At 38.7% G+C, this 27397-nt stretch overlaps 1 protein-coding gene across 4 annotated transcripts in view; it reads right to left on the reverse strand.

Moving 5' to 3' along the window:
- MED13 (mediator complex subunit 13) overlaps nucleotides 1-27397 on the reverse strand; it is a 94960-nt gene continuing 67563 nt past the window's right edge. For 3 of the 4 annotated variants that reach the window (XM_084803236.1, XM_084803235.1, XM_084803237.1), the window contains exons 18-30: nucleotides 24706-24929; nucleotides 23832-24021; nucleotides 22047-22503; nucleotides 20564-20783; nucleotides 19183-19374; nucleotides 18684-18907; nucleotides 14874-15016; nucleotides 14104-14262; nucleotides 13807-13992; nucleotides 10871-11019; nucleotides 9170-9343; nucleotides 6029-6129; nucleotides 1-4112 (exon numbers count right to left, since the gene is read on the reverse strand). In XM_084803236.1, the coding sequence (XP_084659362.1) occupies nucleotides 3980-4112; nucleotides 6029-6129; nucleotides 9170-9343; nucleotides 10871-11019; nucleotides 13807-13992; nucleotides 14104-14262; nucleotides 14874-15016; nucleotides 18684-18907; nucleotides 19183-19374; nucleotides 20564-20783; nucleotides 22047-22503; nucleotides 23832-24021; nucleotides 24706-24929 (2552 nt within the window). In that variant the 3' untranslated portion in view covers nucleotides 1-3979. Of the gene's footprint in view, nucleotides 4113-6028; nucleotides 6130-7381; nucleotides 7457-9169; nucleotides 9344-10870; nucleotides 11020-13806; nucleotides 13993-14103; nucleotides 14263-14873; nucleotides 15017-18683; nucleotides 18908-19182; nucleotides 19375-20563; nucleotides 20784-22046; nucleotides 22504-23831; nucleotides 24022-24705; nucleotides 24930-27397 lie in introns of those variants that run through there. The other variant, XR_014783521.1, reaches the window with a different exon arrangement.

Raw genomic sequence — 27397 nt, forward strand, 5'->3', positions numbered from 1 at the left:
TGAAGGCTTCATGAATAATTTATTCCATTTGAAGTTTTGTTTTTTGTTTTTTTTTTTAAAAAGTATAAACTTTTTCATTTCCTCAATCACAATTTGTACAACTCAGTGTTATGGCATTCGGCAGCAATAGTGTTTGTTCCTTATTCTTTCTTAAAATGTTTTGTCACGTTAAAAAGAAAAGCAATTGGACCATATTAAATGTCACTGCTCAACAACAACTTAAAAACACCCCTTCATAAAGTGACCAAGCTATTCTGAGAGGGTTGATGCTGACATGTCCAGTAATGATGTTACAATTTGTAGTTTAAACTCAGTAACTTTAAGGTCCACAAATCCAGTTTATTTTAAAAACTAAAGCTATTTTAAAACTTCAAGAATATCTCAACCTGAGGAGTATTTTAGGTCCCAAATCCAGTTTTTAAATTTATACTCCACAAAAGAGAGAGCGAGAGTGAATATGAACACGAGAGTGAGAACACATACATAACAAGTCAGACCACAGTCCGGCCATGAAAACATGAGAGTGAGAACACATACATAACAAGTCAGACCACAGTCCGGCCATGAAAACACCAAGGAACGCCAAAAGGTAAGATTGGTTTTTTTTCCCGTTGATTTGGGGAGAATGGGACGAAACAAAAATGTTAACACATTTTTCCTTAATTTTAATTAAACTAAACTATTAAGAGGAAACCCAGACCAAAATGTCAATCAAGCAACAATGAATGTCTCAATAAACTAATATGCAATGCCACAGTGGGTAGGAACAGATTCTATGATGCAATAGCATTTAAAGACTTTCTTTTAACCTATTCAATCTGAACATTTGAAATAATGCGACATAATATTTTGATATTACAGTATTAACATAGTGCTTGATTAAAGATCTGCAAATCTTTGTAGTAACACATTAAGTTAAAAAATTACCTCAAAAGGTAAATATGAAGACGAAAGAGTATTTTAATACAGTGATCTGTGCCATACTGACAATTGAGGACAAATACAGCTGAGGATAGTTGACTAAGTAGTAAGAGCTTAATTTTAGTGGTTTAAGAAAAGTTTAGAAATATTTAAAAATTACAAGCTATTTTAAAATTTAAGGATTACATATAAGTACACTTGGTGGCCTTCTGGCCAAACAATAAGGTGTACAGAAATGTATTCATACAGCGTTGATTCACAGTCCTGATAACTGAATGGCTTGCATAAGGAAGGTATGGCTAGATGTTCAGACTGGCTGGAAGCAGACATTATATAACTCATCTTTTAAAATGCTAAAATACTGAACTTTCACCTGCTTCATAATGGATAAATGCACACAAGACAGGCATCAGCACTGAAATGAGGAAGTCAAAGTGTTGGGAATTCACCAGGAGAAAGTATACAATTTTGCTTACCTACTCAAATAAAACAATTACCCATGCTTGTTGTGACGGTACATTAATAAGTTAGATCTACCATCCTGCACAAAAGGCTCTATTTCTTCTTCTAATGGCTATTTTAGTAACTTCCTATTTGAGCAAGAACTGGCATGTGAAGGAGGAAACAAAACCAAAACCAAAACAAACAAACAAAAAACCCATGAATTAATCCTGTATATTTGGGACTGATTCCAGATTCCCAGGTAAGAAAAATTGTATGCTGGGTCCCTGCTTATGGCTACATGAAAGAAACTGTCAGAGAATGATCTTGTCAAACCTATTTTCAAGCTGAGGTGTGGTTATCAAATATTAGTAATTTGAATCTGAGATTATAATCTTTTTATTTTCTTGAGTCATTATTGAGCTAAGAAAATAACAAGGATAGTTTTTAATAGAAATTCCAAATAAGCATCTTTTCCCTCAAATCTTAACACCCCCCCCCCATGCCAAGAAAATACAGAACAAAATATGTCAACATAATCAGTGGTGGTGTTTAGCATCATTTAAAAAGAGATGTGATCGTTAATTTAATATCAAAATATGCTCAACATTTGGATTGTTCTATTACTGTTGAAGGAATAATTTGAAAACTTGTTACTAATTGTGTTTCTCTATAGAAAAACAGGAGTTGGTAATGTTTCATATACCCAATTTAAAGAAGATACACTCTTTGTAAGAAAGTGTTTTTTATGCTAAGCAACATTAAATGTATACTATTTACAAAACAGGTTTCAGTTTAAAAAAAAAAATAACTGAGTTAGAGTTTTGTAAATACAACTGATTTTTGTCCTTGTCAACAATTAACAAATATACAAGTAGGAATTTTGAAAGACTGCTTCCAAGAAAAATAGGTAGACTTGGCGACTGTGAATTCAAGTCAGCAATGCAGGCAGGAGACTAACTGGGCTCTCTTGTGAGCAGCACTGTAGAAAGGATTTTTTTTTCAGTGGGTAAAGCCTGCATAAAAGCAGTTCTCTTGGCATGTGCAAATAAGGGGAAAGCTGTATTGAAGGAAGGGGTGAATTAAAGTCCCTAAAATTCAAGTCCCTTCTTTAGGGAGGTGAGAACCTCCTTGGCATGTGCCCTACCTTAATTTGAGCTGTGTCATAGAAAAGTACAGACTCTGGTGTTTGGGACTGCCATCTCCAAACCAAGAAAATTCAATAAATAAACAAGTCAAAGGGAAACAGTTTAGAAAATGGTTCTTTCACTAGTGGAACAGAGTCTGAATACCAGAACTCACTGAGGATCTATTTACACCACAGTTTGATTGCACTCTCTCTCTCTCTATCTTTCATACACCCACGCGTGCGTACACACACACACACACACACACACACACACACACACACACACACTTTCACACACATTCCCAATCTTTAATTTAAAAAAGCAAAACAATCAAGAGTGACTGCTCTTAAAATAATTTGTAAAATGCCTAGAGCTGGGCTAAATTTCAACCTTATAACAGATCCTGCAGAAAAATTTCATAATTAGTAATATCCCCATGCCTAAATGTGCCACTGTGAAAACTGAAAAAAATTTAAGCATGTAACATTAAACACCAAAATTAGTTTAAGCATTCAGTAGCAAATGTTTTTTTCTTGTAAAACTAAGTTTCTTCACTGGAAATGGCCTGAAATATTAGTCATAGCCCTAAACCATAGTACAAAATATAACTGAAGAATTCTCATTTTATTCTAAGTTAATCCACCTAACAATATCACGAATGTATATTGCCATCATGTTACTCTGAAAGGTGTGATATATAAAATGCTGTAAGACCCGGTACCTTTTCAATGTATAAACACAGTGAACTTCATTACTGTACATGTACTTTGCAGCTACAGCTTAGCTGTAAATCTTCCACACACAATGGTATGGACATTATTTCCCCTCTATCCCTGTTAAACTGTACATTGAGACAATACAAATTTACTGTCCAACCCACCCCCTTACAAAAAAATAATACTCTAAAAGCAACCCTACTGCAACTTTTAATTAAGACGATTACATATATTTTAGACCAATTGCTTTAAAGCAAGAAGGCAGTATAAACCTTCTAGGAAAATTTTTATAAAAGAGGTTAAGAAATATAAGACAATTTATACATTTAAAAACTTACAATAAATAAGAGATGCAGGCATTTTTGAATACTAGATACTATATCCAATACAAGAACATCTTGATGTTCTAAAGCCATATGTTGAAATTCATTGTTCCTCATATTTCCTCTCCATGCTTTTAATATTCTTTAACATGAATGGGTACTATGGCTCATTACTTTTCACAAATACTGTGACTGGAAAAAAAAAGGTTAATTTTTGCTACGAAAATGTTATAATACGTTTTGAATAATCAGTCATCATCCTAAAGAGCTCAGTATAGTCAATGAAAAATAGGGTTATAGCCCCGCCCCCCCAAGTCTAAACAATATTTGTTGAAGTAATAAGAATTAGGCCCCATCACAAGTGACTTCCACTGAGAACTGTAACTTAATCCTGCAGCAAATATCCTTTCTTCCTGTTCTTTCCTTGAGCAATTCCATCAGACGAAGATCACAGCATATTCATGATAAAGTTATATAACTGATTCAGCACCACAAAATGAATTGGGAGACATGAGCGTCTGTCCTGGATTGCAGGGTCACAGGTTAGCCACGAGAGTGCATTATACTGTTCCAAAACAAACCTGAAAAGCAAATAAGCCATGTGAGTCCTTCTAGTTCAACACAGACTTTGGCAGTACTTTTAGAGTCAAGCGGGGGTGGGGTGGGGGGGCAGCAGACGGACGGGGGGGGGGGGGGGGGGAGGTATTGCTGTGCATGACCCTCTGGCAGCAAACTCACCTCTTCCCACCTCCAGGACCTAAGCACTGAGACCACATCACCATCACAACCACAGAACTACTCTTGTGAGAAGTTTAACACTGTAGCACAGGCTAGTCTCAGACTCATGGCAACCCTTCTGCTTTGGCTTTCTGAATGGCATCATGCCTCGCTAAAGTCACTTTATTGTTTTGTTCCATTTCTTCTTTGTTTTGTTAAGATAAGCTAGTTTCAAACTTGCAATGATCCTCCTGTCTAACCTTCCCAAATTCAGATATTACAGGTATGAACCACTAAATAAAGATAAAGACATTTTCTAAAAAAAAAAAAAAAAAAGAGCAATAGAGCCAGACATGGCAGCATATGCTTTTAATCTTGGTACCCAAAAGGTCAGACCGGTGGATCTTTGTCCAAGGCTAGCCTATTCTATGAATTCCAGGCAAATCAGAGCCACCTCAGAAACAAAACAAACAGAGCCAATGAGTACAGTGGCAGAAGCAGGCAGAGTTCTGTGAGTTCAAGGTGAGCTGGGTTCCAGATAGCCAGAAGCAATACAGTGAGGCTCTGTCTTTAAAAACATAAAATAAATAGGATAAGGAATAGAGAGAGATTAACTGATTTCACGAAATATTAAGTTGGAAGCCAGCCTGGGATACATAAGACCCTTTCACAAAACATGAGGGGGAATCTCCAAAAAATATTCATGCTAGAAAAGCACTTGTTCTCAATCATTTCACAGGGTTGGGGCTGGAGAGAGGACTCAGAGCTCGAGAGCACTGCTTTCCTAAAGGAGCGGAGTTCAGCTCCCAGCACCCACATGGCTGCTAACCAACAGTCTATAAGTAACTCCAGTTCCAGGAGACCTGATGCTTCCTTCTGGATCGCAGGCAAAATATTGAAATATATGTAATAAAAAGAATCAAAGGGTTTTTTGGTTGTTTGTTGGTTTCATGTGCATTGGTGTTTTGGCTGCCTGTGTAAGGGAGTCAGACCTTGGAGTTACACAGTTGTGAACTTACATGGAAGTGCTAGGAATTGAACCCAGGTCCCCTGGAAGAGCAGTCAGTACTCTTAACCACTGATCCATCTCTCCAGCCCAAAAATAAAACACTTTGGATTTTTTTAAAAAAAAGATTTCTTTATTTATTATTTATACAGTATTCTGCCTGCATGTGAGTCAACAGACCAGAAGAGGGCATCAGATCTCATTATAGATGGTTGTGAGCCACCATGTGGTTGCTGGGAATTGAACTCAGGACCTTCGGAAAAGCAGCCAGTGCTCTTCTTAACCACTGAGCCATCTCTCCAGCCCAAATAAAATAGTTTTTAAGAAATAATCATTTGGGCTGGAGAGCTGCCTTAGGGGTTAAGGGCACTGGCTGTTCTTCCATAGGACCTGGGTTCAATTCCCAGCACTCACATGGCAGCACAACTGTCTGTAACTTCAATTCCAGAGGATCTCACACACTCACACCAATACACATTAAATGATAAAAGAAAGAGATAATAATTTAATGGGGTTTAGCCCAGAGTAGAAAGCAATCTGCCTAGCAAGCGCAAAGCTCTATTCTTCGTCTATATTATGAGTAGGGAGGAAAAAGAGAGAAAGAAAAAAAACACCTTAAACCCCAAACATATATCATCTAAAAGTACAACTCATCCAATGATTCAAAAATAATAGGCTATAAACTCTTGCCCCCCAAAATAAAGACATTTAACAATAAACATTATATTTAACTCAAGTTGAAACGGACAAGATGTAACGCGACAAGAGCTGTACCTGAGGACATCTGAAGTCTGATTTGAGTCAAGAGGGTGGGAGTGTTTACTGTGAAGCAGCTCGTCAGATTGCACTGAAGGCACGTGGAGGTGCAAAGAGGCCTACAAAGGTAAGGTAGTTCAGTCAGCATGTGGGAGACCAGTCATTCAGCTTCATGGTGCTCTCCCAACGTATCATCCTTGAGGAAAACGACCTTATGACACTGTCATCTGTAGAAGCTACTACAAAAGTTTATGATTTTGATGAAAACTTACACTCTATCTCTACAATTTTTACTTTAACTTTGTTTTTAATACCTTAGAGCAATCCAAAAAAAGAAAGAACTTTCCAGTTATCTTCTTCCTCCTTTTTTGTTTTTTGTTTTTCCACACAGGGTTTCTCTGTGTAGCCTTGACGGTCCTGGAACTAACTCTGTAGCCCAGGCTGGCCTCGAACTCACAGCGATCCGCCTGCCTCTGCCTCCCTGAGTGCTGGGATTAAAGGCGTGTGCCACCACGCCCGGCCTTCGAGTTATCTTTTAGTCTAGTTTGCCCAGGTGTATAAAGCAAATGATTAAGGAGACACTGAACCCATAGGCCTGAGTGCACTCTGTCCTTGGGATACACAGAATTTAGACTATGCAGCCACACTAGGGCCTAGGAGGAAAAACAAAAAAATAAACAAAAAAAGGAATCCTGAACAATATTTTACATGCAAAGCTTTAACTTTTTCCAAAGGTGCCTCTGCTTGAACACTTAACAATCAAAACAATGCATACATGCAGAGGCTTATAAACAACCGCATACACATTTTGGTGGAACACGAAATAGTAGTAGGCAGAAGGAATGTGCTACTATTCACATTTCAAGTAAGGAAAATGAATCACCTAGTGTGTAAGCTGTATAACAGTATTAGCACCATGATAAAGTGGTGCTGCTCACCACAGACAATCCTTCACAAAGCTTTCTGCATTCTATAGGGGTGCTTTCTTATATCTATCTGCATTCTCCATCACAAAAGCATACAAGTATAAGTGCTTATGAAATATAATCAGGAACATAACCAAAAGTATGTATGTCTGAACTGTCTATAAATTCTTGATTTACCAATTATAAGTCTCACTTGGCATATCACTACAAAGTGAGTGAATGCTGACTTCATTCTTGCAATAAAAATATTTTAGCCATCTAGAACCACTCACTTCTCAACTAAAAAGAAATATATCAGACGGCTTTATTGACTGCAGAAATATATCAGACGGCTTTATTGACTGCAGAAATATATCAGATGGCTTTATTGACTACAGAACAGAACTAAATTGGGATACAGGCAAAAAAAAAAAAAAGTGAACAAAATTATGTTGTTATGCCTTACCTGTGATTCTGAACCAGAAGTCCTAATCTTGTTACACTGTATCTGAGGGTGAGTGCTCACTTTACACTATCCTCTCTGCAAATAAATATTGAGTAGAAAAGAATCTGGATAGTCCCTTGGACTTTTCAAAAAAGTGTTTACTAAACAAAAGTGTGCCCTGAAAGACTAAGGTCATAAGCTACAACTAGTTGTCACACGAAGTTGGAAAGCACTAGATAAGCAAGGTTATTTACTGCTCTTATGAGGACTCTAGTGTGCACACACATTCTGTGACAAAGTGGGAGGAGGCAGCATGTGCAGCACTTCCCAAAGGACCAAGGAACTCTGGTTAGTGGAGGCTCCATACTACTAACTCTGAAGAAAACCCCTTGGGAAGATGTTCATGGAAGGATATTAGATTAAACCAGCCGATATCTGGAAGAGGAATAGAAGCCTCAAGATAAACTAATATATTATTTTATTAGTAGTCAACTCAAGAACAGGTACATGCCTACCATAGCTGATTCACATTCAAAAGGGAGGGGGATTCATTCAGATTATTAACTATTGTAGGCTTTATAAAAGCCTATCATCTGACCTGAAACATTATGAGCCCACTTACAGTGGTTTCTACCTTGTGTGAGTCAGATCAGTAGCAGCAACGATAACAATCAGCCACAGAGGGCGTTCATGACTCATCTTATAACTTAGAAGATGAATGTTGAAGATCTAAGTATCTGTAGGTCTACTCACCAGTTTTTTGTCTATGTTTTGACATGGGAACTAGCTATGCACCACTGGCTCACCTGGAACTTACTATGTGAACTCAGCTAGCCTGCAACTCTTGGGTAAACTTCCTGTCTGTGCCTCCCAAGTGCTAGGATTATAAGTCACCATGTTCAACCTACTCACTAGTTATTTGTTTGCTTCTTTCTGAGACAGGGGTCTCACTATGTAGCCCTGACTGGCCTGGATCTCTATATACACCAGGCTAGCATCAAGCTTACAGAGATCCTCCTGACTCTGGCTCCTGGATGCTGAGATTAAAGGCATTTGCTATCACACCTGTCTTACTCATTAGTAATGTATACAAAGGAAAAATGTTAAGAGTAGATAAATTAAAATAAATCAAATATTATGAAGATTGTAAAAATTTTAATCCTCAAAATAATGAAATGTAATAGTATGATCCCATTCAAAGATCAAGGTTTTACTCTTGATGTCTACTACAAATTTATGACTTTAGATGGGTGAATTTCCTTAATTACAATATATTCAGGTGGAGGATAAGACTAGAAAGAGAAAGTTTCTCATCTCTAAACTTCTATATTTCATTGAAAATATAATGTAAAAGCAAGAGTTCCAGGACCTGACTTCTTAAGAATAATGTTTAACCTTAATATAAATCTTTATAATTATGTTTCACATTAGATAATTCCTTTTGTGACACCTTTTACAGAAATACATACAACAATGCCTTTAAAAACTTGGAATTCAGGGCTGGAGAGATGGCTCAGTGGTTAAGAGCACTGCCTGCTCTTCCAAAGGACCCTGGTTCAATTCCCAGCACCCACATGGCAGCTCACAACTATCTGTAACTCCAAGATCTGACTGACACCCCTACACCAACACATGCACATAAATTAAAATTAAATAAAATATTCAAAAAAAGTAATTAATTAATTAATTAAAAAAAGAAAAGAACTTGAACTCAGAAAAGCTATAAGCTTTAAAATGCCACTTCAGTAGTTCTCAGAGCTTAGCTATCAATTAGGATTAACTAAGACTTTGCACAGAAATTAATAATACCTTAAGAAAAAGGGGGCATTGATATTGTGCTTGAGGACATGCTGACCAGAACCAGTCAGGTAATGGACCCGCTTTGGCAGTTGATACGAAGTATCCAAGGGCCAATGGTTGTTGAAGAATATTAGTGACTTCATCATGCGATTCTGTTGAAAGTAGCCGATCAGTACCCTGACCCTTAAAAAGACAAGAGTATTAGTTCATTGGGTATTTCTAGACAAATATGAATACAAAATGATTTACACTTAATATTGTATTACTATCTCATTAAGTCAGAGTCTCAAGTAGCACTAAGCCTAACCTGGTGACAGGCCAGTAGTCTTCTGCTCAGAGGCTTAAACAGAAGATCAAAATAAGTTAAAGGCCCGCTTGGGCCACAAAGCAAGTGCAAGGCGAGCCTGTAGCTAGACAGTCTAAACACACAATGGGGGCTGAGGATGTGGGTCCACACGAGCACACTTGTCTAGCATGTGTGAGAGAGCTAAATTAAATTCTAAGCCTAATAACTAACTAAATGTAGTTATACCATAACAACAGTGTGCTGGGCTGGGCATGGTGGTGCAAGTCTTTAATCCCAGCACTTGGGAGGCTGAGGCAGGTGGATCTCTGTGAGTTTGAGACCAGCCTGGTCTACACACAGAGAAACCCTGCCTCGAAAAAACCAAAACCAAAACCAAACATAAAACCACAACAGTATGCTATGAAAACTGTAAGACAAAATGAGTCTAGGATCAAGCTGAGTACAAAGCACAAACTGTTCACTGTAACTACCACTTATTTCCTAACAGCTGTTCAACTAATTCCTCAACCGCAATTCAAAAGACAAGATTCAGCTCTCTTTGTATTCTCTCCCCTATCACTATCAATAAAATGCCATTAATTTCAGTAGTGTTTAGAAGGCATTATACCAACATGCACTGTTGTTCATTCTCCTTTGGATTCGTCAACAAATTTCTCAGCATTTATTTTAAGGAAACAGATAAAAGGAAAATAAAGTGCATAATAAAATGTTCATTATATGAGTACCTTAAGCACCTGAAAGCTACTACTGTAATAAAACAGTAAAAACTAATCAAAAATAAATAAATAAATAGCCACACATTTTTATTAGTTCTTTAAGAATTTCATATAATGTGTTTTGACAATAGACTTACTGGTGCTTTTAATTTTGAAAAAAGAAAAAGAACCAGACGTTGGTGCAATCCCAGCACAGAGGAGACTCACAAGTCACAAGCCACCCTGAGCTCTATAGAGAGGCTCCAATTCAAAAACACAAACACAAACAAAAAAACAAAAAAGGACATGGACAGCCAGGCATGGTGGTGCACACCTTTAATCCCAGCACTCAGGAGGCAGAGGCAGGTGGATTGCTGTGAGTTCAAGGCCAGCCTGGTCTACAAAGCTAGTCCAGGACAGCCAAGGGTACACAGAGAAACCCTATCTCAGAAAATCAAAAATAAATAAATAAATAGCCATGGACAGCGCATAACTTTGACTCAATACTTCTTAAGTAGAAGCAGGAAGATCATCGCAAAGAAGAAAAAAAAAGTTTTAATGCCTAAACAAAAGTACATGCGCTCAACTGATACTCATCTCTTGCTAATTTCAAAGGGAAAAGTAGTGTCCTATTTCATATAGTAATCCCTGGATGGATGGACAAACGGGTGACCTTTTGATACGCTGAAACTTTTTTAGCTGAATTACCTTGCCAGCATCACCTCCATGGGGGTAATGAGAGCCGGGAGAGTGTACAGGAGATGCAGTTGGAGATGCAGGAAGGATATTAATGATATCAGGATCAAGATCATCTCCTGTGTCTAACAAATCAAAGATACCCATTCCATCTGCTCCATCTGTACAGGGAAAAGAAATGACAACTCTATCTTCTGTACACCATGATCATTCACAGAACAGCATTAAGGTAACTTTAAACACGGCATGACAGCTCATTCCCATAATCCCGCCACTCAGAAGGCTGACTGATGGAGACGACTGTGAATTCAAGGCCAGCCTGGTATGCAGAGCAAGCTCCAGGCCATTCTGGCCTGCACGAGCAGGGAGATCCTATCTCAGAACAACAGCCAGGGCATGCTGATGTACACCTTTAATCTCACCACTCAGAGGCAGAGCAGAGACAGGAGGATTTCTGTGAGCTCCAGGCTAGCCAGTGCTACATAGTGAGACCCTATCTCAAAAAGCAGAACCAATCAAAAAATATCTTAAAGCAAAGTGGTTTAATATATTCAATATTTACAGAGTATCAACTATGTGCCGAGTATTGTGCCAACAGCCATATAAAGGATTTTGTAGTAGTGCTCAATGTAAAGAGACCTATAAGAGACTACTCTGAACTTTGCAATGGACCCTAGACATAGGGCCCCCCCCTTTTTTTCTTAAATGTGGTGCCACAAGATTGAAGCAAGGGCCAAACAGATAACAAGCACTATACCACTGAGTTAATCACAGCTCCAGGAGTCCTGACAGGAAGTTTAGTGGGCAACAATAAAGGAACTACTGCTGTCATTCAAAACAGAGAGGAAGGCCAGAAGCCAAAGTCTACAGTGGCTTCCAGAAGCTGGCAAAGGCAAGGAAACATACTCTAACCCAGATTCTAAAAGGACTCAACCAAAACATCTTCTCTATAACCCACTGAGAGTGATTTTGAGCATTAAAATACAATGAACTCATGTTCTTTTAAGCTACTAAGTATATAATAATGCTACAGAAACAACTGGTAACAAAGCCAACATATCAAAAACGTAAATGCCTTTTAAATAGCACTATTCTTTACTATGTAAAATATTCAGGCTATTACATAATAAAAGAATAAAATGACGAAATGCCCCAGGCAGTGGTGGCACACACCTTTAATCCCAGCACTTGAGAGGCAGAGGCAAGCGGATCTTTGAGTTGGAAACCAGCCTGGTCCCAGAGGAAGTTCCAGGACAGCCAGGGCTACACAGAGAAACCCTGTCTCAAAAAACCAAACGAACTAATAATAATTATTTTATGATTATTATAAAATATATGTATTTCTTTGAAGATCTAACATTTTCAAAAGTGGTTTAGAATAACAATAAAAATGTTGTTTTAGCAAATCGGCATACGAAGGGCTAGGCGAATAGTTCAATTGTACAAACAGCTTGTCTAGAATGCAAAAAGGCCTAGGTCTGCTCTCTAGTGAAACAAGTGTGGGTGTATGGAAAGACAAGTACATACAGCACATATAACGAGTGATAGAGGTATATAAACCTGAAAGCACAGCGTAATATACACAAATTTTATAATCAATGATAACCACTCAAAACAACATTTACAGAATTCATATCAATACCAATTCTAATGCAGTAATATAAAATGGTATAGTCATTTCCTGCAGCCACATTACAATTTTCAGTGCAATTATTGGAATAAAACAACACATTTTGGGCCGGGCGTGGTGGCCACACCTTTAATCCCAGCACTCAGGAGGCAGAGGCAGGCAGATACTGTGAATTCGAGGCCAGCCTGGTCTACAAAGTGAGTCCAGGACAGCCAGGGCTACACAGAGAGACCCTATCTTGAAAAACAAAAACAAAATAAAACAACAACAACAAAAACCTACATTTTTTTCATTTACGTTTAGGACGCAAGTGTCTTAGTAATCTGTTTCCTTGTCTTTTCCAGTGACTTGAACTGTATGCTTTGGCTCATAGCCTTTCTCTTTGGCTTTGCATCCTTTTCTTCCACCAAACAGCTTTTCCTATGGGGTATCTATTCAGCTTTCTCTTTGCTTCCTTATTATAAAATGTATATTATTGTTTTCAGGTCCCATCTGCATGATGTATGATAAAACGCTCCATCTCAGTATTTTTTTTTTAAATTAAAATTTGTTTATTATTATACAGTATTTGCCTGCATGTGTGCCTTCACACCAGAAGAGGGCATCAGATCACATTACAGATGGTTGTGAGCTACCATGTGGTTGCTGGGAATTGAACCCAGGACCTGTGGAGGAGCAGCCAGTGCTCTGAGCCATCTCTCTATTCTTTATTACACCTTCAAACTCTTTTTTTCTTACTAGAGTAAATTTCAGGGCATTCTATTCAGCCTTCTGAAACAGTCAATATTTGTTTAAACCCTGGAGTACAGGCACAGTGGTATATGCATGTGGCCCCAGCTACTTGGGAAACTGAAGCAGAAAGGTGGCTTGAGTGTGGGCATTGTTTCTACACCAAGCTGAGCAACACTGCAAGACCCTATCTCAAAAATATTTTTAAAAAACCACCACCACAACAACAACAAAACAGCAGCCAGTCATACATGCCTATAAAACCAGCACTTTTAGAATGAAACAGGAGTTTTGCTGGGAGCTCAAGACCAAATCTGGGCTAAATAGCAAGTACCAGGTCAGACAGATTTCTTTCTTTTCTTTCTCTCCTTTTCTCCTTCTCCTCCTCCTCCTCCTTCTTCTTCTTCTTTTTTCCATTATTTGTGAGAGGCTGTCCTGGCCTCACTTTGTAGACCCAGTTGGCCTTAAACTCACAGTGATCTGCCTGCCTCTGCCTCCCAGACTGCTGGGATTTCAGGCGTACGCCACTGCGCTTGGCTGACCCTGATTTCAAAACAAATAAAATTAAATTAAAGCTCAATTAACTTACCATTGTTGGGATTGAAAGCTAAATCCAAATTTTCTGTGGTGTAAGTAGCGGAAGCCACTTGCACAGAAGCAGAAGTAGGGAACACAAGTATATGAGTACATGATGTATCCTGTGGGGTATTTAGCTGAGGCGTCTGCATGTTTAGCGTGGTGCTTCTTCCAAAAACAGAACCAGTTGACACAGAATCTAAAGAGAGATGCATTTTGCCTTTTTGGTAAGTACAGAATTTTACGTAGCACTTAAAGACTTAAATGCACAATGAATAATTCAATCTGGCATGCACTAAAGACAACTGACCTGGCATGATAACAAAAGAGCCCTGGGGTTCCATCGCAACCAAACAAGCACTAAGGATGCTGGGCGAGTCCGCAGCAGATATGCCGCACATCCTACACATGTCTTTGAGCCTTTTGCTTAGAGACTGCAAGTTTCGGCGACTCAGCAAACAACTCCAGTCTGTGGGCATCAATGGGGAGGGGAGACGGTACGTAAAGGAACTGCTCTGTTTTGTGGTTAACCCAAAGTTACAATGAAAGAGAAATATGTAACAGCTTTTAAATGAGTATAATTTCCAATATAAAGAACATCATCAAGTTAAAACATTTACAGCTGAAGGTACTTTACCCCCCTCTTCCCCTTCAGCATCGAGTCAGGACATATAGAGAATATGTATTAGTTCTACCTATTATATATTACTGATATGGCTCCTTGTTTAAAACAGAAAGTTTTACTTATAACTTAGCATTTTAAAATAAGACTTGTTAAAAAAATACTAAAGTAAGACTTGTTTTTATTTTATATGTATGAGTATTTGCCTGCAAATATACGTGTGTGTAGTGCCTATGGGTGGTAAAAAAGGGTATCAGATCCCCTGAAATTTGAGTTATAGACAGTTGCAAGCCACCCGGTGAGTGCTAGAAATCAAACCGAGATCCCCTAAAAGAGCTCTTCACTGCCGAGCCCTTGAGTATTTTATTCAACATATTATTTAATGTGTTCTGAACCAAATATACATCACCATAAAACAAAAGTTAAAAACTAAAAAAAAAAAAAAAAGCAAAGCTTACCTTTCAGTTCTCCGTGTCCAATCCTACCCAGGCGACCAATGACAACTCTCCATGGTAAGGAGCTCAGCTGAACAAGGCCTAAGCACCATTCCCAGAGTTTCTGTAGCCCGTACCTTCTAGCAGAACCCTTTTTCCGACGGGCCCTATTAAATAAAATGGTTGTAAACATTTCTAAAATTCACACAATGACATTTTTATAAAAGGGTTCAAATGTGTGACAAACTGGCTCATCCATTTTATTGTTTTATTGACTGCTTATGGTATGATATGCCTGGACTTCCATTATGGGACTAATTTTAATGCTTCAAACCTTTACAAAAATAAGTCTTAATGGTACACACATTCACTCAAGTACCTAGGTTTTTTATATGGGACCTCTTTAAGTTGCCCAAGATGGTTTTAAACTCCTAAACTCAAATAATCTACCTTCCTGTTTTAGCTTACATGGTTGAGTTGTTCAATTTTGGCCAACAATTTATACTAACCCAATCTTATACCTTAAAAGGTAAAGAATGTCCAAACCAAACAGCATTGTTGTATGTTTTCTAATACATGCACTGTGCTAGGGAGCAAGCATGTATGTACCACAAGCAACAGCGGTTAACATTATCTGGCACTTACTCTGTTACACATGTGTGGTTCAACCACTGTACATGCAACACACATTTCATCCAAACAATCTGATGAGGCAGCATCAACTACTTTATAGATATTATAAATAAATAAGGTGTAGCTCAGATGAAATTGATATATAATAAATGATATTTTCCCAATATCATATAACCAGTAAGAAACCAGTAAGGGAAAATATTAAAGACAGGTCTGATCACATCTTATTATAATAATTATTATTAAATTCTAATGTATTTGTATGTGAGGGGTACACATTCCATGACACAGGTATGGAGATCAGAGGACATTTTTGAAAATTGGCTTGCTCTATCAAGTAGGTCCCAGGGATCAAATTCATGTTGTCTGGCTCGGAGGCAAGCAGCTTTACCCATCCTGCCTAGCAATGTAATTCTTAATCTTTGTTGCATTTTACTTTTTTGGAAGGATTTTATTATTTTATTTTATACATGAGTGTTTGCTTACGTGTATGTATGTGCACTACAGGTGTGCCTGGTGCTCAGACACCAGAAGAAGAAACTGCATCCCTTAGAACTAGAGTTATAGGAGCTTGTGAGCGACCGTGTGGGTGCTGAGAGTGGACCCAGTCCTCTATAGGAGAAGGCAACGCTTTGACTGTTGTGAGCGACCGTGTGGGTGCTGAGAGTGAACCCAGTCCTCTATAGGAGAAGGCAACGCTCTGGCTGTTGTGAGCGACCGTGTGGGTGCTGAGAGTGAACCCAGTCCTCTATAGGAGAAGGCAACGCTCTGGCTGTTGTGAGCGACCGTGTGGGTGCTGAGAGTGGAACCCAGTCCTCTATAGGAGAAGGCAGTGCTCTGACTGTTGTGAGCGACCGTGTGGGTGCTGAGAGTGGAACCCAGTCCTCTATAGGAGAAGGCAGCGCTCTGACTGTTGTGAGCGACTGTGTGGGTGCTGAGGGTGAACCCAGTCCTCTATAGGAGAAGGCAACGCTCTGACTGTTGTGAGCGACCGTGTGGGTGCTGAGAGTGGAACCCAGTCCTCTATAGGAGAAGGCAGCGCTCTGACTGTTGTGAGCGACCGTGTGGGTGCTGAGAGTGGAACCCAGTCCTCTATAGGAGAAGGCAGTGCTCTGACTGTTGTGAGCGACCGTGTGGGTGCTGAGAGTGGAACCCAGTCCTCTATAGGAGAAGGCAGCGCTCTGACTGTTGTGAGCGACCGTGTGGGTGCTGAGAGTGAACCCAGTCCTCTATAGGAGAAGGCAACGCTCTGGCTGTTGTGAGCGACCGTGTGGGTGCTGAGAGTGAACCCAGTCCTCTATAGGAGAAGGCAACGCTCTGACTGTTGTGAGCGACCGTGTGGGTGCTGAGAGTGGAACCCAGTCCTCTATAGGAGAAGGCAGCGCTCTGACTGTTGTGAGCGACCGTGTGGGTGCTGAGAGTGGACCCAGTCCTCTATAGGAGAAGGCAACGCTCTGACTGTTGTGAGCGACCGTGTGGGTGCTGAGAGTGAACCCAGTCCTCTATAGGAGAAGGCAGCGCTCTGACTGTTGTGAGCAACCGTGTGGGTGCTGAGAGTGAACCCAGTCCTCTATAGGAGAAGGCAGCGCTCTGACTGTTGTGAGCAACCGTGTGGGTGCTGAGAGTGAACCCAGTCCTCTATAGGAGAAGGCAGCGCTCTGACTGTTGTGAGCAACCGTGTGGGTGCTGAGAGTGAACCCAGTCCTCTATAGGAGAAGGCAACGCTCTGACTGTTGTGAGCGACCGTGTGGGTGCTGAGAGTGGACCCAGTCCTCTATAGGAGAAGGCAGCGCTCTGACTGTTGTGAGCGACCGTGTGGGTGCTGAGAGTGAAACCCAGTCCTCTATAGGAGAAGGCAACGCTCTGACTGTTGTGAGCGACCGTGTGGGTGCTGAGAGTGAAACCCAGTCCTCTATAGGAGAAGGCAGCGCTCTGGCTCTGAGCTGTCTCTCCTGCCCACATTTCTACCTTTTGATTAAGAAAGTAAAATGGTAACCTAAGCCTGATGGTGGTGGTAGCTGTTCTCTTCCTTCAGAGAGAAGCACATTCTTTCCAAATTACCTCAATGACAAATGCAAATATCCCACTAAATATATAAATTTAAAGAAAATTATGTTTGAGGCAGGCAGTGATGGATGGCACATGCTTTTTAAATCTAGCACTTGGGAGTCAAAGGTAGGCGGATCCTTGTGAGTTTTAGGACAGCCAGGGCTACATAAAGAAACTCTTGTCTCAAAATAAATAAATAAATAATAAATAAATAAATAAATTAGGTTAAAAATAAAACCAATCATGGGGGGGGGGAATGGGAAGATACAAGTGAGGGGATAACAACTGAGATGTAATCTGAATAAATTATTTAAATAAAAATTTTAAAATTGTTTAAGGAAAAAAATCATTGTACAGTTTATACTACAAGAAATAAATATTTTTCCTTATTTATTTATATTTTGGTTTTTTTTTCTGTGTAGTTCCTGGCTATCCTAGAACTCAAGAGATTTGCCTGTCACCACCTCCAGAGTGCTATAATAGAAGGTATGCACCACCCCTCTCTCCAGCTTAGCAATGTTAACCTTTAAGTAATATTTTTAATTTTTATATTTTTAAGTTATGTATATGGGGGAGAGGTAAATGTGCACATAAGTTCAGGTGCATAGGAAGGAAGTCAGAATTAATAAGAGTTGTGAGCCACCAGCTGTGGATGCCAAGAAACAACTCCAACCCTATAGGAAAAGTAGCCACACTCTTAAAAGATATGTCATCTCTAATGTTTCAAATTCTTCATCTAAAATCACTGTCACAAGCTTTATTTATGACCTAAAAGTTAGAGACTTTTAATCATTTCTATCTGTTTAACAGACTAGTCAAGAGAAGGGAGCGTTTGTTTTTGAGAGAGAGTCTCACTATGTAGCTCTGGCTGGCCTCAAACTCAGAAATCCTCCTGCCTCTGCCTCCGGAGTGCTGGGATTAAAGGCATGCGCCACCACCGCCCAGCTGTTTTTCATTATCTTAACTATACACTGTAAGCAATAACTAAAAAAGGTAGATAAACGTATACCCAGAATGTCAACAGTTAATATCATAATGTTTATACACGTCAAATGGTTATCTACTGAATATGAAACAGCATGTGTGTTTGTACATATGTACAATTAATAACATCTTAAATTAGTAAAATCATGTTTAAGGAAATGTAAGTACCTATTTGGAACATCGATGTTAATGACACATGTTTCTAGGAGTTCTCCATATAGATCTGTACAGGATGAAAGAATCCACCTTTGATCGTGTGATAAACAGTAGCCCACAAAAAGAACATTGTACTTCTGTCCAGCTTCTCCAAATGTCTCTCCTAGCTCTGTCTGTTTGTCCTTCACAGGAGCCAGAATAAAAGGTGGTGTATAAAGTCGAATACACTCTGGTCTCTGTAAAAAAAAAAAAAAAAATGAAGGTACTGTAGAGCCATGTACATAGACATTATATACATAAAATAACTGGGAGTAAGAATAGAACAAGCCACCCCCCAACCCTACCCCGTTTTTTGAGACCAGCCAGGCTGTCCTTGAACTCACAGAGCCCTGCCTCCCTATCCCTCCCAAGTGCACACACTACTGCTGCTAGCCACTTAGTTCTCTATAAAATCTTAAAACGTAATCATCTTCATAGCTTTGTTCATGGAGAGCATAGTTATGAAACTTACATCAGGACTTCTCAGGGCAGTTTCCATAGCTAAGCCTGGACCAAACCCAGTCAGTGTTTTTACGTTGGTTGATGTTGGAAGTGGTCTCCGACACTGGGTGAAGGCCGAGAAAGCCAGAGATTTTAAATGCTGGGTGTAGACTTGTCTGCTGTCATGTTTCACAGGTTGTAACAGGTACTGACAAGGAACAATCTATAGGTAAAGGTGAGTATTACAAACGTTAACAGAAGAACTTGCAACAGAGTAAGAGAAATCCCCTCAGACAAAACTTCAGCAACACCTAATGGAAAGATTAGCTAAAAACTATGGGTTCTATCACATAGTGTTTTTAATTTTTGCAGACACGTACAAACACCTTATACATTATTATATGTGGAGCCCAGAAGAAAGCACTGGATTCACTGCGACTGAGGTTATGGATGGCTGTCAGCTGCCATATGAGTGTTAGAAATTGACCTGCAGGCAGGGCTCTTAACTACAGAACCATCTCTCCCAACTACCCCTATTACATAGGTTTTAATATATAGGCATTTACATGGGTCCTGAATTAAAGGACCACCTAGAAATCTTTTAAATTTTCTATACACAGCAATTATACTAATTAAGACTCCCATGAGGCATATATATATATATGCACCTACTATATATCGTTTACTTTTACTTGCAACTTGTCTTCGTTAAAATTGACACATAGAATACAGGCATTATGCATTATTTTCTTATTTAGGCTCTACTTTATAACTGTGCTTACAAAGTAACACAGGAGAAACAATATACTCAATATAATCTTTGGGGAGAAGTAGAGATGGGGCTAACAACAACAACAACAACAAAAAATGTCGTATTATGTACCCCAGGCTAGCTTTTAACTAGGTACTGATGCTGGCTCTCAAACTTGTGATCCTCCTACCTCAGCTTCCTGGGATTAAAACATACACACCACCATATACAGCCAACATAAATCTTTTTATTTTCCATGATTGAAAAATGACAATAAAGTTGTTTTTATTTTTTTCTTTTCTTTTTTTTTTTTTTAAAGATTTACGTGTGTCTGTCTACTGTCTGTCTGTCTGTCTGTCTGTCTGTCTCTATTTGTCTATACCATGTGTACGACGGTATCCGTGGAACAGATGCCCTGGTTCTGGTATTACAGACAATTGTGAGCCACTGGATGCGGGTGGAGGAAACCAAACTTGTGTCCTCTGGAACAGCACCAAGCATGTAACTGCTAAATCATCTTATCAGCCCTCATGACAACAAAGTTTATCTTTTATAAATACTCTTAAATTTTCTATTATAGTATTAAGATGCAACCTATCTTTTAGCAAAATTTTTTTTGAAAAGAGGGGTCCCTCTGAAATTCTGAAACAGCCCATCTTACCTGTACAGAAACAGTACTCTTGATATGAGGAGGAAGAGTCTGGACCATTTCCAGGAAGCATCGAAGAAGCCCCAAAGTCCATACATTAGAAGAGTTAGTGCTTTCATCTTTATTTTCGTATGTAAAAGGATCAATTATATAAACAACAATTGCAGGTGGGTAGGTAATTGCATGTGAATCACCATCTGTGGGAATCCCCACTTTATCACGATCCATTGTACTAAAAATTATGGTAGAAATAGAACAAAGTTGTATTATATCTTCCTAATAGAGCAACAAGTAAATCCAACATCTTTCTCTTACTGGTTGGTGTAAGGCATCAGGAAACCTCTCTGACAGGGTACTTCAAAAAGAAACATAGCTCTCTAAATACCATTTCATAATTTACACAACATGAAATCTCTTCAAGTAAGAGACTTTGTACTTTTAAAGTAAGCAGAAGAAACTCCTTAAACAGCTTAACAATAAGAGACTAAAGGTCTTTCTGACAGGCATCGCAGCAACTGGTGCTGATCACAAACCTGCCTTGAAATAGAGCTAGTCCAGGTTTATCTGTTTCATGTTCTGGGTACATTTTTAGACTGGGCACATTAATTTAGTGGTGAATAAGTATCACTTTCATAAGTAATTTTAATTTTCTTTAAATTTCAGATCTATGTAGCTATTCACGATAGGCAAACCAATATGGGTAATAGTTTAGTTTTACCCATATATATATATGACATTTGGAAACAACTGCATTCTAGGTAACTGAAAAATAACTAGGCTCAGCCTAACTGATCCCCTAAAATAAAAGGAATTTTCCCAGTACTTTCATTATAAAATCAATGAGATGTGTTACCATTAAAGTACTTAATGGAGAATATGCCGTATTACTTCCATACTGTAGACGTGCATTCATGGTTAGACCCTCCCCGTATCACACAGTGAGTCACAGACAGCTGAAATGCAAAACTGCTAAGAATCTAAAGCCTCCACACCAGGGCAGAGGAACAGAACAGTGGGAAACTGCTTTGTCTAGCATGTGGAAGGCCTGGGGTGAGTTTCCAGCACACACATATGTATAAGCACACACACAGGAAGATTCCAAAGTGATTTCTCAAGGATTTATGTAGTGTGCATAAACAATTACACTGGTTTATGTCACAGGCCAGACTCAATCATAGAGATATCTGGAGTTGAATGGAGATTTTAAGATCTTAAAGCCAATCCTGTGATTCTATAATAAAGATTTTAAAAACAATATCATAATTTTATACATAAAATACTTAACATGGTTACGGCCAAGATAAGTTCAAGTATTTTATACTCATTACAGCTGTCTTCCTTGGATAAAAGGAGACCATAGATTCTGCATTTCCACAAACTTAAATTTGTTTTTATTTACTCGTTCATTGTGCACAGGCTTCAAGCAGGTTAAACATATGCACTACATACGACTCAACTACCTCACAACCCCAAGTATCAGTAGTTTTAAAGGTACCTTTCAGACACATCAGGATGTGGCTGAGTGGGAAGTGAAGCTGACTCCCCTGATACTCCTGCTGCCTGCAGTGAGGATGGCTGCTGTCCTCCTAGTTGGCCACTCTGCACTGTGCTTGCTTGTGCAGACATGGATCCTGTACCACTAGTGTTCATACTGCCAAAGGGTGGAAACGAAGGCGGTTTATTTGATGATACGCCACTACTCATATTGGAAGATGATGAAGATGAAGTTGTGGTCAAAGTTGAATTAGCTGTGGCAACTGAAGTAGATATGGCAACACCTGAAGTCACTGTCATAGTGCTACTTGCCGCAGATGCTAAGGTGGCAGATGGAGCATTAGCGTTTCCAGTATTTGTCATCTGAGGTGCAGTAAGCAAAGACTGATTTGTAGGGGCAACTAAATTTGGCTGGGAGAGCAGAGAGCTGTCCAACGGCTGAGAAGCAAGATATGGACCTAAGGAACAAAAACGGGTGTTTAATTCTTGATTTCACTGACTTATTTTCACTCTACTACATAAATACACCGTAGCTGACACTTTCAAGGCAATTATCTTCCCTTCACTGTGTTGTTAACAGTGCAGCATTGAACTAGCTGTGTATTTTCTCTCAGAAACTTAAAGAAAAAGTATAAAATGGAACTATAAAAATAAACCAATATTTTCATTCAAAATATAAATAATCGATATGAAAATTTAAGAAAATTCTACTTTCTGGGCAAAATTAAATGTAAACAAAGGGTGACAAGAGGGCTCAGTGATTAAGTTAATCCCCAGGAACCACATGGTGGAAAGAGAGAACCAATCTTGCAAGCCGTCCTCTGATTTCCACTGATTCACAGTGGCATATATTCCCACACAAGTAAGGGTAATAAAAAATTAGAGCACACCAACAAATGTGATAGCAGTATGCAGCAATTTTTCATCAAACCACTGCAAGTACTGTTAAATCACAAGTTGAAGAAATACCATCTAGATTGATAGCTAATTAAAATACAAAATGGAGGGATATTACCATAAGGCTCAATTTGCAGAAATGTCTAATTAGGTTCAGTAATTTGGTATTATATCTCCTTGGATTAAGTGTAAAAGAAGTTAACTGACCTTTAATTTGAAAGTAAAACAAAAAAAAAGTTTCAAATAACAGTCGTTCTCTTAACTACAGTAAGACTGTTTTTTTTTTGGTTTTTTTTTGTTGTTGTTTTTGGTGTTGCAGAAGGTTACTTAGAAATTATTTGCATGTAAATTATTAACAAATCACAGTTTGGTTTTTTTGTTTGTTTGGGTTTTTTTGTTTTTTTTAAAGTTTTTTTCAAGATCAGGTCTTACTCTGTAGCCTCAGCTACCCTGGAACTTGCTTTATAGATCAAGCTGGGCTCAAACTTACAGAGATAACACCTGCCTCTGCCTATGCAGTGCTGGAATTAAAGTTGTTTACCACCACGGGCCAGCATAAATCATAGATCTTACAGTGCATAAAACATCAGACCCCCACAAAGGCAGCAGAAGATATTTTGGAACCAATAATGTCTACTTGATAGCATGCCCGTATACAGAGATAACAGAATTTCTATGTGGACAGTTAGACAGTACATAGTTAACTTTGAAACCACAGCCTTTGCCACATCTATTCAGTTCTGATTTTGCAGGACAAAAGCAGGCAAAAACAATGTGTTTGAAAAAATGGAGATGGCTACATGATACTAAGATCTGATTCACAACAATAGACGGTGAACCAACCCACACAGCTCACATTGCTTTTGTAGAATGAATACAAATTTAATACCTAATTCATATTTGCAGACTTGTGCATACAGCTTCAATTTAGAAAATGCTTCATTGTTACCATCAGCTGCCTGAGAAAACCAGTCTGCTACACACTTTTCTGAAAGTTTCTTTGATGCAGTAGCTCCCACTTTCATGATCCCATCCGTCAACAGTCGAGAAATAGGTCTGTGTTGGCCCAATCGACATGACTACAAATACATATACAAAAGGCAAGATTGGTGAATACAGATTATAAATCAAAGCACTTAAGCTATTTAAAACAAGCTTTATTACTTACAATTAACAACTGGGGTAAAAATATCATAGGTGGGTAGAAGGGCACTGGCTGTTTTCCATTAGGAAGTTCAAGCTCTTTTTTTTTTGGGCGGGGGGGGGGGGGGGGGGCAGGGCGGAAGGGGACACACAGGGTCTCAGGTAGCCCAGGGTGCCCTCAAACTTGCTATGTTGCTGAAAGATGACCATGAACTCCTGATCTTCCTGCCTCTACCTGCTAATTGCTGGGACTGCAAGCATATACCACCATTCCTGGTAATACATTTTATTTTTCCAAGACACGGTCTGACTGTGTAGTTAGTTCAGGATGGCCTGGAGACTCTCCTTTCTCAGCTACCCAAATACCTATGAGGTAGAGGCATGAACCACCACAGCCAACACGCATGAGAGCTACTTTAAATGAAGCCCATCTACGCCCTTCCCAAGTCACCCCAATACTATGTTTTCCACTGTGACACACATACCTAACAAAGACTAGCAAAAACGTGGCAGAATGCAATTTGTTAGTAAGATAAATGTGAACATCAGCATTCTTTTATCAACCAGTAGAATTTTCCAGTACATTTTAAACATGAAAATGTAAATTATAAAATACCTACCTCATATATTGCAGTAAGATCTCTAAAAAAGCTTTTGGCTCCATTTAACAATGCTTCATTCTCTGGACAGAGTACAACATAGGCTATATCTCTTTGAGATCCATAAGGTTCCAGCATAAGTTTCTCCCAGTAAGGGAGAGCAAATGGAGAAAGCACCAGAAAATCATAATCATAGCCCAACAAAAACGTGGGAATTGGCAGTGGTTCCGGAGATTCATCAGTTCCTGAGGAATAAAGAAGGCAATCAGGAAAAAGACAATTCGTGTCATCTTCTTTATTTCCAAGTTAAAAAGAAATTATTAGGAAAATATTAAAGACAGAAACACATAAAGCTAGCAATGACTTATTTTCAGAATAAAATTATCCTTAAGTGGTCATTTTAAAATATTTACTGCTACTTTGTCTGAGATGGAATTTTTATTCTACAGCATAGTCTGGTCTTGAGCTTGTAACAATCCCTCCTTTGAGGCAGGCGGATCACTGTGAGTTCCGAGACCAGCCTGACCTACAAAGCAAGTCAAGGACAGCCAACGCAAACACAGAGAGAATCTGTCTTGAAAAGCAAAACAAACAAAAATTTATAATATGATAAATAAATTTATTGAACATAAAAAGGACTTATACATCTATGAGAAAATTGTCAGATATACTGTTCAACATTGTACCAAAATTGACAACACTATATTTTATTATTTAAAAATGGGTTAAAAGAGTAGGGCTCAGATTGAATGTTCTTACCACAGTATATTCTTACACAAGGAAACGAGAAACTACCTATTTAAAAATGAGTAAGGAACATGAACAAAGACAAAAAATGAAAATTCCTCTTGGATATGGAAAGAAGTTTGATCTCTTAAGAGAAAGTCCTTCAATGAATACTAGGAAGTAACTGCAGCACTATTCTAGGTACTGTCTGTAGTAACTAATTCTTACAAACACCATATGTTGGCAGACATTGTTACTAAGCTCATTTTAAATATAAGAAACATGAATGGAAAAGGTAAATGTGTCCAACAACATTAAAAAAAGTCGTTGCAGGAATCTGAACCCAGAAAACCCACTTTTAGCCTCTCAAATTAAAGTGAAATAAATGTTCATTCATTCAACTACGATACAATCTACTGGCAAGTCTGAGATAGTAGATATTTATCTGATAGAGTTTTCAGTTGATAATGCTGAGTACAGTTCAACAATACACATTGTAAACCATACGCTTTAAATGAAGCATAAACAAATCACTGAAAATAGTTGGAATGAAAGTGATGGAAACAATTTATATTTCTATAAACATTATATTGGCATAATACAAATATAAAACACATACACAAATTACATACATAAAAATGACAGGGTGCAGACAACCATTTAAAAAGGAAAAGAGGTTGGCTATGGATGTGTTAAACAGTTCCAAAATCAGGTGCAGAAATAAATCTGTTCTTGTTTTGAAAAATAAGTAAAAGTATGTAAAGTTCATACAAAAAAGTATTGATAACATGACATTTTCATGGAGGATCAATTTATATGACATTAATTCATCAGTCAATAAAACAAAAATACAAGGAGTCTCCTACTATATATAATGCACTCTGAAACCACACACAGCAATTTTAATGCTGCCATGTATAAATCCCGAGCTGGGAATGTGGTTCTATACTTGCCTAGTACGTGAGAGGCTCTGGGTTCAGTGTCCAACACAAAACACATACAGGCTATCCAAATATACTTCCTACGTGCTGTTTCAGAAACAGTCAATATTTCAAAGATCTGAATAGTCTTCTCTATTATAGGTGACCACAAATCAACCATATACCTACTCAGAGTATGTATTCACTCCTTCGTCATAACTGAACATTTCTTGAAGTTATTTATGAGAAAAACATTAGTTTTTAAAAATCAAAAGTAGCCGGGCGTGGTGGTGCATGCCTTTAATCCCAGCACTCTGGAGGCAGAGGCAGGCGGATCGCTGTGAGTCAAGGCCAGCCTGGTCTACAAAGTGAGTCCAGGAGAGCTAAGGCTACACAGAGAAACCCTATCTCATAAAGAAAAAAAGAAAGAAAGAAAGAAAAAGAAAAGAAAAAAAAGATCAAAAGATCAAAAGCATTGGGGCTGGAGAGATGGCCCAGAGGGTAAGAGCATAAGAGCACCGTCAGCTCTTCCAAAGGTCCTGAGTTCAATTCCCAGCAACCACATGGTGGCTCACAATCATCTATAATCAGATCTGGTGCCCTCTTCTGGCCTGCAGGCACACATGGGAGCAAAGTACTGGATAAATAATGAATAAAATCTTTTTTTTAAAAAAAATCAAAAGTATTAGTCTCTACTATTTGATCACCTCTCCATCTCAATTTAGAACTGAAGTCATCTGAGGATTTACAAAAATCATCTTAGAAGCATGACTCTTCCTTCACATAAAATCATACCAGATGTCAAGCATGTACAAACATATCGCAGCTACTCATACTGATGTGGGATTGAAGAACCCAGGTGTGGGGGAATGTCTTGAGTGGATGTAACAACTGTCAATAAAGTGCTGTTGAGCCAATCAGCTGGGCAGAAGGACAGGAAGTGGAAGGCAGGACTTCCGGGAGAGGGGGTGGAGCCAATAATTGACGCCTAGATGTCTAGAGAGAATGGCTGACAATCGACCGGGAAGGAGCAAGAAGCCTTCAAGAACCAGATTGGCAAGTGCTTG

Source organism: Acomys minous, assembly GCF_964271855.1.
Source record: "Acomys minous genome assembly, chromosome: 12".
NCBI lineage: Eukaryota > Metazoa > Chordata > Mammalia > Rodentia > Muridae > Acomys > Acomys minous.